The sequence below is a fragment of the Syngnathus leptorhynchus genome, chromosome 22 (genome assembly GCF_054491065.1).
Source record: "Syngnathus leptorhynchus isolate UIUO chromosome 22, UIUO_Slep, whole genome shotgun sequence".
Lineage (NCBI taxonomy): Eukaryota > Metazoa > Chordata > Actinopteri > Syngnathiformes > Syngnathidae > Syngnathus > Syngnathus leptorhynchus.
This window is the reverse complement of record NC_141216.1, coordinates 1,375,184-1,387,737: the sequence shown is the minus strand read 5'-3', so window position 1 is coordinate 1,387,737 and position 12,554 is coordinate 1,375,184. Positions and strand designations below refer to the sequence as shown.

Here is a 12,554-nt window from a genome sequence, read left to right as displayed (position 1 = left end):
TAAGATAGACGGAACCTGTTTTTTCTTTTTATAGCTCACACTTTTGAGCTTTTCAGTACTAGTTCAACTAACTCCTGAATTAAAATACGAGTTGTTGACTTTTTTTTTCAATGTATTTCGGAACACGCTCTAATTATTACACCAATTTTTCCTTCATGTGGTCAAGTTTTACAGTGGTTTCTTTACTATTATTTCTCATTATTTTTGCATATTAACCTGTTATGCTAATGAAGTGTTTCTAGTTCACGCAGGTCCGAGAAAAAAAAGAAAAAGAAAGAAAGGTTCACGCATTTAAGCACAAGCACCAAAAAAATGAGCTGAATCCAAAGTGTGGCTCGCCCGCTCGCCCGCCCACTCATTTTCGAGGGCTGTCTCTCAAAGTTTTAATTTTGCATGGGCGGGTGTTTCCGCGTGTGCTATGCGCGCACTTGGCATCCCCAAACAATTGCGCCGTCGACTCACATCTGGAAAGCAGACTCGTTCATCATTGAAAGCACATTTGAGTCGGTTATACTTGGTCTTCCCAGTTTGATCCACTTTGGATCTTTTTAGAGCGCAAGAGTTCACGCTCACTTTGGAGCTAAGAAGCCTTTGCAACAGCTGGATGAGAGCGGGGGAAACATCTGCAGGAGTGGAGCAGAAGATGAGCGCCGTTGTGTCGCTACTTCTGCGTGAAACATCTCAGGAATGAAGCCGAGCTCTCATAGGACATGATGCAAGCCACGCTGATTTTAAAACGACACAAGAACCACCAGAGATGAGTCAAAGAACCGCTGAGGAATTGCACTCTCTTCCACAGAGGGGTTTATCGACATCTTCTACATCTTCTCTGAAAAGACGCCTTGTAAGGCTTGCAAGAAAGTCCAGTGATGGATCTCTTCGGTAAGGTTTTTTTTTTTGTTTTTTTTTAACTGGATGCGGGCGTGTATTACTTAATTTGCATAAAAATCCAACAAACACGCCACCGGATGGCCAAGAGACAATTCGTATGATAAGAAATGAAAATATTTCAATTGTAAATGTCGGTCAGTGCTTGAGAAGAAGGCCACTTTTAATGAGAACAAGTGCTAAAAAAAAAAAGATGGATGGCCATCACAGCATACCATCGCAATGCCGACATCCATCCTCCTGGCAGTGGTGTATTGTAAGTGTGTGGTCAAGGATGACAGTTGCTGATGCACTTCACTGTCCACCATGAGTTGGAACAGCAGGGACAAGCCAGGCATTCCCCACAAAGTTCATATCAATTGTTCCTTTGTCCTTGGATGACATCACCAGCAAGAATTTGATATATTACAGTATGTTCTTTGAGCATTATGGCAGATGACACTTTTGAATCCAACGATGAGGTTCCGTTATAATTGTGCATTTGGTTCTTAATAAATGGCAAGATTCGAATGTTTAGCATTTATTATTCCTTGAAACTTGAATGTGAATGCGTTATTCTCAGTATTGCTAGGAGCAGTGAACCTTTGAACCACTGTGGTAAGAAGCTTATAGGCTTGCCCAGTGGTGCACAACCCTTTATTTTTTTTCATTCATCTACATAAAGAGCTGAGAAAGGAATGGTGAAGGAGAGCGGACCAAAGGCTATGTGGAAACTTGATCCAATTTATAGATGACATTATTGACTTGTCTGTTTGTTGATTGAACTGAATTGAGTTCCAAGGATCCTTCAGCAGTCCGTCTTGTCATGTTTGATTATCCAGGTCAAGTTCGTCTACTGGCAGGTCGGCCGAGGCTGTGGCTTTCAGACAGCCTAGCAAGAGCCGCATCCGTCACCACACCAACCGCCTCTCGGGAGTCTTCCTTCGCGGCGGCGGCAGCGGCGGCGCCGCCTCTGGCTCGCTGTCCGTGGCCATGTCCACCCAAAGCGGGAAAGGAAGCGGTACGTTACGCTCAGTCAAGTCTTTCATCTTCTTCCAATGTTAATGTCTCGGGAGCTTTGAGAACTTATTGGCTAATGCAGAGTTTATTTTGAGATGTATATCAAAGCTGCTCCAGTGGTTTGCACATCTGCAAGTTCTGGGTTTGAATCTCATCTTGGGCCTTCCGGTGTAGAGTTTGCATGCATGTTAGCGTACGTTTGATGGAAAATTGATATTTGATGTTTGAAAGCAGAATTCCATGATTTTTACAGCCCGCAAGTCATAAGATATAGTTGACCTGTGGGGGAAAAGAAAACAAAAACTGTGAAACAATTCCTTGTTAAGAAGCTTTGCAAAGTTGGGGAAAAAACAAGCAGTCATCAGAGCGATCTCATCCAGGGATTAGCAAATACAAATTTGTAACAGACATCCACAGAAAGAAAAAAAAATGTTGGTTGGCATCGTTCGAAAGGATCTTGTATTGCATCATGGTGAATGGAGCGCCAAGAGCTGTTACAGTTTGATGGTTTATCTCATGTGCATGACTTTTGGTGACACTTGGACTGCCACCAGGGAAACTCTGGCTAACAAGCATGAAAGTAGATTCAGTTCATTTTGGCATGTTGTAATGTTTCTCTTTTTAGACACTGAGTTGATTCACAAGAAGCATACTTTCACCTGACTGACCCATGTATACTTTTTTTTTTTCCATACTTTCATGACCAAACTCAGAAAACAAGTCTGCTCATTAATTCATATTCCACATCATCAGTCTGAATCAGAATGCTGTGTTTCGAGTCATAGAATGTATTATATTTGGCTTGACTTCCTCTTTTTTCAGCCTTGACCTTTGTCTTGTCTTGGTCTCTGTGAGTTCTGGTCTCGGGGGGAAGTCTTGGTCTCGGGTAGTGTGGTCTTAAGCACAGAAACTATATTCTACTGAAAAAAAGGGAGTTTCCATTTGGGCCAGAAGATGTCAGGTAAGAATGTGACCTGTAACTAAAGGCCCCTCTAGTAAAATTCTCTTGGATGTGGGTTGAGGTGGAGGGGTTGAGATGGGGGGGGGGGGGGGGGGGGGTCTGCAAAAGTACACCCTCTGCAACTGGGAAGCTGCCCACTGTATCAGTGTGTCATGAAATGGTGTGTGTTTGCTTAGCACCTAAAGCTAATACACAATTCATACATCGTCATCATTTATGCATCAAAAAAAAAAAAAAAAAAAGGAGCAACAAAAAGGGAACTTCCTCCAAAAATACAAGACAGTAAACATATTAACACGTTATGTTTTCTCTCGCATTCAGTGAGTGTAACAGATGGCGAGATTGCGGACGACCCCTGCGAGCTGTCAATTCAGTTAAGTGCTCCCGGAATTTTGAAAATCTTTGGAAGCGAAATATGTAAAGGAGCTCATTATAAGAGTGTCTTGGCCACGACACATTCCAGTGCAAAAGAGCTGGTCAAAGAGGCCCTTGAAAGGTGAGCCAATACAATTCTGTCTGCTTGCCATCTGTGTCTGTCTGTGTCATTGTTTGTCCATGATTTCTCTTGCTTTGCAACAACAATAAAAAAAAAAAAAAAAAAGCAGTCAGGCATGCACATGTGTTTATACTTAATAAACAGAGACTTTATGTTCTGTCCGTTGAGTTGTAATTTCAAGGTTGTGTGGTCCATTGAATAGCTCTGAAAGTGGAGCGCAAACCAAGACGCCAAATGTTGGCAGGAAAAACTTTGCTTGGATTTCAAAACCAAAAATGATTAACACGAGTGAAATCCGTCATGTGTTTGCGCTCTGACTGGAAGAAACATTTGGATATAATGATAGCTCAAAGGTCAAATAATCCTTGAAAAATAAATCATTTGAATGAATTCCGGATTGTATTTCGTGTATACTAGATTCATTATTTACACTTGATTTATTTTCCAGCAAATTTTCTGAACCATTTACCATCGAAAATGTGATTCCTAAAAGAGACATACAGATGCAAATAAATAGCCTGCAAAAATCAAATGAAATCAAATTCCGCCAAAGCAGTGGCTGTTTTTTTCCAATTCTTCCTTTCCATGTCTTTCAGGTATGGCCTTGGGAAAGAAGAGGCAAGTTCCTATGTTCTGTGCGACACCATCGGCTTGATTGGCGAGCGCCAGTGGAAAAGCCAAGGCTTCAGAGCGGTGGGCGACAATGAGAAGCCGCTCCTCCTGCACTCCTTATGGAAACCCAGAGAGGGCCTCGCCAGACGCTTTGAAATCCAGAGGAGAAGCCTGGTGGAAGAGCAGACGGCCAAAGAAAAAGACACCATCACTGCTGGTAGGCTGCCCCTTCCTGCTGTACAAGCTTGGCTCTTCAAGAAAGCATTTGCTTTTAGACTTCCTACAAAGTTTTGCTCTTTTTTTTTTTTTTTCCCAGACAACCAAACCGCATGCATCAAAGTTCATTTAACAAGACCAAAATTTTTTTTTTTCTTTCCTTCTCACAGACATTGTAGTTTCAAGTAAACTTCATCCTCTATTTTTAAACACACACACTCCATGATGCTTGAAAAGTTTGACACGGAAAAAAGTTTTCCAGAGATATTAGTATGGCTTCTACTGGAAAAAGTGGCTTAAGTTGACACAGCTGTAAGAGTGCGTCCTGTTTGTCGTTTGGCTTCTGCGACTGATCTGATAGCCTTCCTTCTATCACTGTGGCCCATCACGTTGTGTTTCCATGAGCCGTGTCTTTCTTTCCACCGAGGTCTGCTGACACATTTGGGGGGGAAAGAAAAACAACAAAAAACAGGTGTCGCCTTATCACTGCAACCCATTAACTCAGTCCCTAATGTATTAGGTTATTTGCACAGGTCAAGCTAATTCCTGTATTTGCTTATAGGTATCAACGCCCAAGCCCGCAAGCTCCAAAAGAGTCGCTCCAGAGTTAACTCCACCCTCATGGAGAGAACAATGAGTCGAAGCCAAAACCTATGGAGGAGTAAAAGTGAGATGGACCTTATAGATGGCCATTCAGCGAAACGGGATCAAAGTATGTCCTTGAATGAGAGCCACGAGTGCCCAGAAGTAAGGGAAGAAGGTCCCTCGTTGCAAGCCAAAACAGAAACATCGAGGCCGAGAGGCGAGCGGGAAGGAGAGGAGTCGGAGAGGGAGGAGACGGAAAGTAGCGACGATAACACCACACAGTACTCCATTCACCCGCCTCAGGACTGTCCGTACCTGCTGCTACTACATGGCCACAGCCTTGTGCAGGTAGGTATCACATTCAATGCCTCAATTCTCTGCAATTAGCCTGAGGGGATCAGGAATGACCATTTTTGCTGCTGTCCTGCCATTTAGCAAATTTCAATGTGGTGTGTTATTTTACTATTTATTTTTCATTTTTAATCTTTTTTTTTTATTTTGACATTTCACCATTTATTTGTCATTTTTAAATCTTTTGTTTTCATTTTTACTTTTAATTTGTACTTTCTACTTTTTGTTGCTTTTATCCTGCTATTATATTGGTATTTATTTACGTTTGAATGAATGATTTGAACATTGTTTTTATTTGGTTCTCTATTGTAAATAACACTGTTCTTTGGAGAGAAAAGAAAGAGCGAAAAAGTGTCAGAACACTGATCAGGAAACTGTAAAAGGCAGCCGTGGCACTGCTTCCTGTCTGATTAGCAGGATTTTGGCTCTTTGGGTAGGTCATTTCGAGACCTGCCTCTCTGAATAATGCATTTTATTGTGTCAAACAACCCAGATATTCAAAAGATGAATCATAATAGTTAGCATTTCCAACCTGATCAATTTGTCACAATTGAAATATTTTCTGTAGGCCAGTTAGATAAAAAAAAAAAAAAAATCAATGTGTTCTTTCGTCTTGTACTATTTGTTTCTCTAGGACTTTGTCATTTACCTACTTGTGAGACCAAGCATTATATTGGGGCGACAAAATGACAACGGAGATGCGGACATTGGCCTCCTTGCAGAAGATATCCTTCCAAAACATTGCGTTTTTCATCGCAACAGTACTGGCGGAGCGACCACCTTGTGCCCCTTTCCCGATGCTGTGGTGACAAGGAATGGCAATAGATTCAAAGACAAGGTCCAACTTTGCCCCGGTGATGTCATTGGGCTGGGACAAAGCTACTTGTTTCTATTTCAAGATCCCTTGCTGCACAAGGTAAAAAAACAACAACAACTCATATATATACGCTTGATTGGCAATATAAGGATCACGATGGTTATTGTTTGTTTCAAAAGGAAGCCAAGAGTTCTGCTCCAGAGTCCAAGCGTACCACACCTGCGATCCTCTGCAACAACCTGCCCAGCCCAGCCAGTCAAAAGCCTCCAAAGAGATCTCCTCCATTTCTGAAATCACCGCAGGGTCACGACCTGACTTTGAACTACCCAGCCGACGATGAGCATCGCATCGTCAAGCAAATAGTGGCCATGGGAAGCACGGAGGTTCAAGACGGACCTTCGTTGAGCATTGCTTTTCTGCTGTGCCTTTGCATTCAGTATTCGGCCTCATATTTACGTACATCCGACCTACGAAGGCTCCTGCTGCTGATTGCCAGTGAAATTCAAAGCGCTGTTTGGGTTAGTTCTTTTGAAATGCTGTCGATAATACGGTCGGTTATTCAATCAGCACGTTGGAATTGTTTTTGTGCCGAAGGACATGAAATCAACACAAGCAGCGAGTCTATTTGTTTCCACAAACCATGCCAGCCAGCCAGCCAGCCAGCCAGCCAGCTTTTTGCTGGCTAGCCAATACTCGATCGTTCCGTTTCACGTCACGGACTCGACCCAACTCATTGTGGACCACACACTTTGGAGGAAGAACATTTGCGATGCATGGCCGTTTTCGGAATAGATCAGAAAATGACTGACCTTCTACCTCAATTTGTTTTGAAGCCAAATTGGGCAGCATTTTAAGGGTTGAATTGATTTTGAATCCTATCATGACATTTTGTTATGTATTATTTTCTACACAGGAGCAAAGCAAGGAACTGGCTGCTTTTCACAAGGATGTGTAAGCCCTTACTCCTACTGCAAACTTGTGTCATCCTGATGAAATCTTATACCCGGATTTCCCTTTCAGCAACAAGGACATCATCTCAGGACTGTTGCCCCTCGTGGTGTGGATGTCAAACAGCCTGGAGATACTTCAGTTCATCCAGTATCAGCTGCCTGTCATCTTGGAGTGGAGAACAAGTGAAGAGGATGAAGAAGGAAAGGCTGGGGGTACATAAAAAAAGAAAAAAAGATATCTTGATCCTTGAGTTCAGCTCAAAACCCCCCAAATTGTTTTCTTCCAGACCTTCTGGACTTCCAGCTGTCCTGCGTGCACTCAGCCAGTGAAGAAACAATGGTGTCCCTGGAGGAGGTTATCATGCTGACCTTTCAGCAGTGTGTGTACTACATCACCAAGGTAAAAGGATCAAAGCTCCCAATGAAACGTGATTGGATACTATTCAAATGCAACTACTAACCTTTGAGAAGTTCCATTTTTCTGGTGTTGCCACGAAGGTGTCGATGAAGAAAGGCAAATAATGAGTGACGGGCTTGGAATAAAAGGGCCCAGTTTGCTGCATGCTGCCAGCTTTTAAGCCCAGCCAGCCACACTAGGGACATTGTGACCACGCTGGTGAAAGACAAGACACCTTTTGTATGAACGCCCATGGTGCTCTGCCAATATTTTGCTGCAAGGAATCCTAGCATTAGGTGTCTACCCTAACAAATGATTTTTTTGGAACAATTTTGTCATGCGCTAGCAAAATCACTGCTTGTCATCCATCTCAATCCTCCTCTCTCCCAGAATTTGGGAGGAATGTGACAAAGTCTCAAACAAATTCCTCGATATTCTTACTATATAGACATCCACACAGATTCAATCAAGTGGCGAGTATTGCTGCAGCTTGGAAAAACAACAGGCGCCATTTCAAGTGAAGACGGCTTGTTGATGGATACACGCAGGCAGGCACATTTCTCCAGACTTGTGGCCAGACTGTTTATTTGCCCATGATGATGAACGCACACGTGGGACTGGGAGACAATGCACGTCTTTGCTTGAATGTGGTCAATCAAGCATTGAGTTGACTTTCATTCTCCCTGCTTGGCTCCACTGAGTAGCAGAATTTTCCAGTTCTTTTTTTTTTTTTTTTTTTCTATTGTCTGCTGTGATTGGAAGTGGAGCTGTCTACTTGCGTTTCTCCGCCCTTCACAGTGAAAGTAAAATGATCCGCTCAGGGCGGATTCCTTCAGAACTCTTCACTCAGCAGTCTTGTTCCAGCACCCCCCCCCCCCCCCCCCCTCCCGTGCCAAGCCCACATGAGCCATATTCAGCTTTTTTGGAATGTGGATCTAGTGCCTGCCCTGCGCTGGCCTTGGTGGAGCAAGATTTCTGTGGAAAGAAAAGGGGATGTCTGCGTACAATTAGCCCAAACAGAGCTGTCATTGTCCATGCTGACTTTGGTGTAGCGAAGAAAAAGCTTTTAGCTCAAGGGGAGGAGGGGGAGCCCTCATTTTTTTGCTGATTCTTCTGATTTTGTAATCTTCCATCAATAATGTTAAGTGAAGGCGACGTGGGTGGTCTGCCTCAAAGTCAATGACGTTATATTGATTGGAGAATTTTGATCCTCCCAGGTCCTGTACCCCATCTTGCCGGGCTTTCTGAATTGCAATGAGACTCTCGAGGGGCCGGTTGACAGCGGGTCGACGGTCCCTGATCAAGTCCAGCAGGTTTTGGAAGTCCTATCCGAGACCCAGAGACTCCTCTCAGACTGTCAGCTTCACTCGGAAATGAGCGCACAGCTCGTGGCCTTCATTTTCTACTTCATCAATGCGTCGCTCTTCAACTTACTCATGGAAAGAGGTACCAAAAAATAGTAGCAATTTTTGCATGCATTTTCGAAATAAGAGCTGTGGGCTGCTTCTGTGAATGAATCCCCAGATTCACGTTGAATGAGCGGTGGTCCGATTGGAAGCGCAAGTGAATCTGATGTTCAAATTGCCAGTGGTACAAAATGCTGACCAATCACTCTGAGCTTGTGTGGACGGACTGCTGAATGGGGAACATGTGTGAAAACATCTTATGCAGATATTATCTTATATTTCATGGTGACAGTTGATTATGTGCAGCTAATGTTTCAAATAATAATGTGGTCGGCAGGCGCATCATCATCATCCACATGGCACACGTGCTGTTTCAAAAGCCATACACTAGCGCCCTCTCGATTTGTTTTCTTTTTTCTTTTAACTTGGTCTTCAAAAGAGCAGTTTCCCCTGATCAACCTAACAGGCAGGACATCTGAAAAAATACCACGGACCTGAAACCATCATTGAAAAGGAAGTCAGACATTTCAGTTTGAAGACTTCATTAGTTTTTTTTTTTTTTTTTTTTTTAATCTTGAGTAAAGCGTCAGTCATCAGAGCTGGAGACATCCACTTCATTTTCCCATCCATCCACCCACCCATCCATCAATGGATGGAATAAAGCCATTTAAAATTTCTTTTCACCGAAATGTTTACTCTGACTCATATAGCGCCGCGTGTATATGGACCCCAAATTTATTTCAGTGCCTGCAGGATCATGTCATAAATAAGGAGCATGTTTCACATGGTAACACTGTGCCCCATTGAGTTTTTTTTTTTTTTTTCCATGACATTTAGCCTGACTTGCCCAGGGGAAAGGAGAGAACTGACAGGAAGCGTGTGGTACTTGACACGCTTCAAATATTTCGCCACTGGAATTCAACCACTATCAATGGACTTGATGGGAGTGTTGATCATTTGCACAGATTCATCTCGAAACTTTGCCTTCATTTTAGTGAAGAGTTTTATGCTGACTCAGCGCTCGGTCATCATATGCATTTTGTCATGTTGGAATCAAAGACAGATGAGCTCATCAATCTTACAGCCAACCCGCTAATAAAAACGGAGCTCACTAAATGGTCCTATTTATGTAGTGAGGACTTTTTCTTGATGTGTTTGCAGGCTCCGAGCCAGGTTTCTATCAGCGCTCTACAGGCATCCGCGTGCGCACCACTTTTGACTTGCTCTTGAACTGGTCCCGGAGAACCGGATTGGGAAAACTGGCTTTTCAGCACACGTGCACACTCTCATCGGCTATCAATCTTCTTACTACGCCGAGGAAAATTCTACACCAGGTAAAAGACACTCAAATATTGATAATAATATGATCAAAATATAAAATCTATATGCATACAGATAGACAACAATAGTTTGCCTTTTTCATGATTTAAAATAGTTTCAGGTGTCTTAACATGTCTGTAACCAAGTTTCAGTCATTATAGCACACTTACCACACTTTATTTTTTGTCTTGCTGAAATGAGCCTGTTTAAGATGTCCGCTTTTCCAGCTCACATACTTAAAAAGTCAAAATGGACAAAGTAGCGGCCCGACATCAACCTAATGATCAACTCAATTGGTATTCATTGTATGTGTGCGTGCACGTATAGAGCTCTTGGGCATCGTTACGATGCGACTTCCCCGCACTGAACGCAGCTCAACTGAACCACCTGCTCAGTTTTTACAGCCCACCATGTCCCAGCAGGCACACATGGACTCCGTGTGCCCGGGACCAAACACAAGCTCACACAACTGGTCAGTGTTGAACAGTCAGTCAATGTCTTGGGATCTTTCTTCTTCTCCATATTTGATCTTTCTCTTGCATTCTCAGAGGATATCCTGCAGAGTTTTGATAGCCACCATCCTCTTGTGCTACCAGACGGGGATTACCAGTTCATAGTCGAAAGGCCGGTGACAGATTTAAACCTGCTTGAACACTTCAACAAGCTCCAAGTGTTCATATTTAATCTGGCTAATTCACAGAGCAATGGGGTGGCATCTTCTGACCAGCACCAGGTAACTACAAGATATTTGATCACATTACAGTGTCACTTTTCTCAGAGTCAGCTGTGAACCAGATTTTTTTTTTTTCACGACACGTACGTACCTTGTGATTGCTGGTGACGAGCCAACAGCAAATGGAACAACACAGAAATAGTAGAAAACATAAAAGTCAGGAAGCAAAACAAACATGCGTGGAAAGAAAAATATTTCCAAATGAGAAAATATGACCATACACTCACCAGCTACTTCATTAGATACACTTTTTAATTCTGCTTGGCTCTCTTTTTGCCTTCAGAACGAAACAAAATGCCAGAGAGTCGAGAGGGACCTCGAGTCCATTCTAAAAATAATCAAGGATTTTTTTTTTTCTTGTTATAAAGCCATTTGTATTTCAGGGTATCACCATGGAGGCCAAATCCAGCCAGGAAACAATGGCTACTACATTATCATCTGGTTCACCTCCATCACCACCTTGGCCGTGCCCCCATTCCTCCATCCAGTATGTGGATGAGTTCAGCTCCTGCGGTGCCCAACTTTTGTCCCAGAAGCTTCGGAATCTCCAGCTGCAGACAAGCACTGAGATAAGGAGGTCAGCGCTGGACCCCTCCTGTCTTCTCACCCCACCCAACACCCCCCTCATAGATCCTGTTCATTTGGTGAAAGAAGACCAAGACACACATTCCTGGTCCTCAGACCAAGGTATTTGATGGCTTCAAGCTTCTTGTCAGGATTGTTCAAGAAGAAGCTTCCATTCTTTTTCTCCTCAGGCGGCTTAATGTTGGAATGCCTCTCGGCGCTGAAAGACGACCATTTGAATCCAGATTACACCAGTATGAAAAGGATTTTCGAACTCATAGAGGAAGAGGAGGAGGAGGCCGAAGAGATGAGCAACCATTTTGACGACAACAATGATGAGATCTTCAGTTTGGAGCTGGAGCGTGACCAAAGCGGTCTTGGTCTCGCTCTAGTTGACACAAGGGTTAGTTCGATTGGGTGACTTTTGGAAGCACGCCACGTTGTTGATCATTTGACCTCACGTTTCAGGATATGTCATTGAAGGTGAAAGGCATCTTCATTAGGGCAGTGGTCCCGGACACCCCTGCAGCTCGCTGTGAGAAGCTCCAAGCAGGAGACCGGATCCTTGCTGTTAACGGAGTCAGTCTGCTTGGCTCCCATTGTCTCAAGTAAACAGAGCAAATGCACACCAAAATAATGGACATGATAGAAAATCCTCTTGAAGAACCTTTTTTTTTTTTTTTCCTTCTTCTTTCATCAGTGGCAAGGAGTTGATGCAGTCATCAGGGGACAGGCTGAGGCTGCTGGTGGCCAGATCTGATTGGATGGCCAAGGCTATACAGACTGAATGCTGACGCTGCAAAAATCATCAATATGATTTGTGTTGTTGGGGTCCACACTTACCCAGATCACTTCTAATAAAGAATTGTAGCCTAGCTGACGATTCATGGGTATGTGTGCACCTTACATCTCAAACCTGCTGTTGAGCTTTTCATCAGGCCCACAAAGGAAAACTGCATTCTCAAAATGTGTTTGGACTTCAAGGTCAAGTTAATCATTTCTCATGTCCCTGTGAATAAAATGTTTTTCCAAGACTTGTCAGCGTTTGGCTTGAACCTTGGCTTGGCCTACTGCTGCATGAAAAATTCCGGTCCTGGTCATTTCTGCCACCTACTGGCTGATCAGCAGAAAACAACACCCGACACAACTCGCGTATTTGATTTCCACCTATTTATTTTGAGCTCATTGGTTCACAACAGCAAAAACTATGGGAACACGTTTTGAGAGCATGAAAGCTGAGTCTACCTGTGTCAACAAAA

General features: G+C 43.3%; 1 protein-coding gene across 1 annotated transcript; it reads left to right on the top strand.

The window, feature by feature from the left end:
* The first annotated feature begins 360 nt into the window (after positions 1–360).
* Positions 361–12,316, top strand: LOC147039133 (ras-associating and dilute domain-containing protein-like). Its single transcript, XM_085904621.1, has 18 exons — positions 361–882; positions 1,710–1,888; positions 3,170–3,344; positions 3,941–4,173; positions 4,735–5,105; positions 5,743–6,024; positions 6,105–6,443; positions 6,839–6,876; positions 6,946–7,088; positions 7,163–7,275; positions 8,490–8,718; positions 9,840–10,012; positions 10,326–10,470; positions 10,547–10,731; positions 11,115–11,418; positions 11,487–11,698; positions 11,764–11,903; positions 11,996–12,316. Exons 1-18 carry the CDS (start codon positions 758–760, stop codon positions 12,087–12,089), a joined length of 3,480 nt encoding a protein of 1,159 aa, XP_085760747.1. The 5' UTR covers positions 361–757; the 3' UTR covers positions 12,090–12,316.
* Positions 12,317–12,554: the final 238 nt, after the last annotated feature.

Excerpts from the sequence above, each read along its gene's own strand:
- LOC147039133 (XM_085904621.1), top strand. The coding sequence starts at position 758 with ATGAGTCAAAGAACCGCTGAGGAATTGCACTCTCTTCCACAGAGGGGT. Across the intron at positions 11,699-11,763 it reads TCGCTCTAGTTGACACAAGG|GATATGTCATTGAAGGTGAA; the intron begins GTTAGTTCGATT and ends CTCACGTTTCAG. Across the intron at positions 11,904-11,995 it reads CTTGGCTCCCATTGTCTCAA|TGGCAAGGAGTTGATGCAGT; the intron begins GTAAACAGAGCA and ends TTCTTTCATCAG.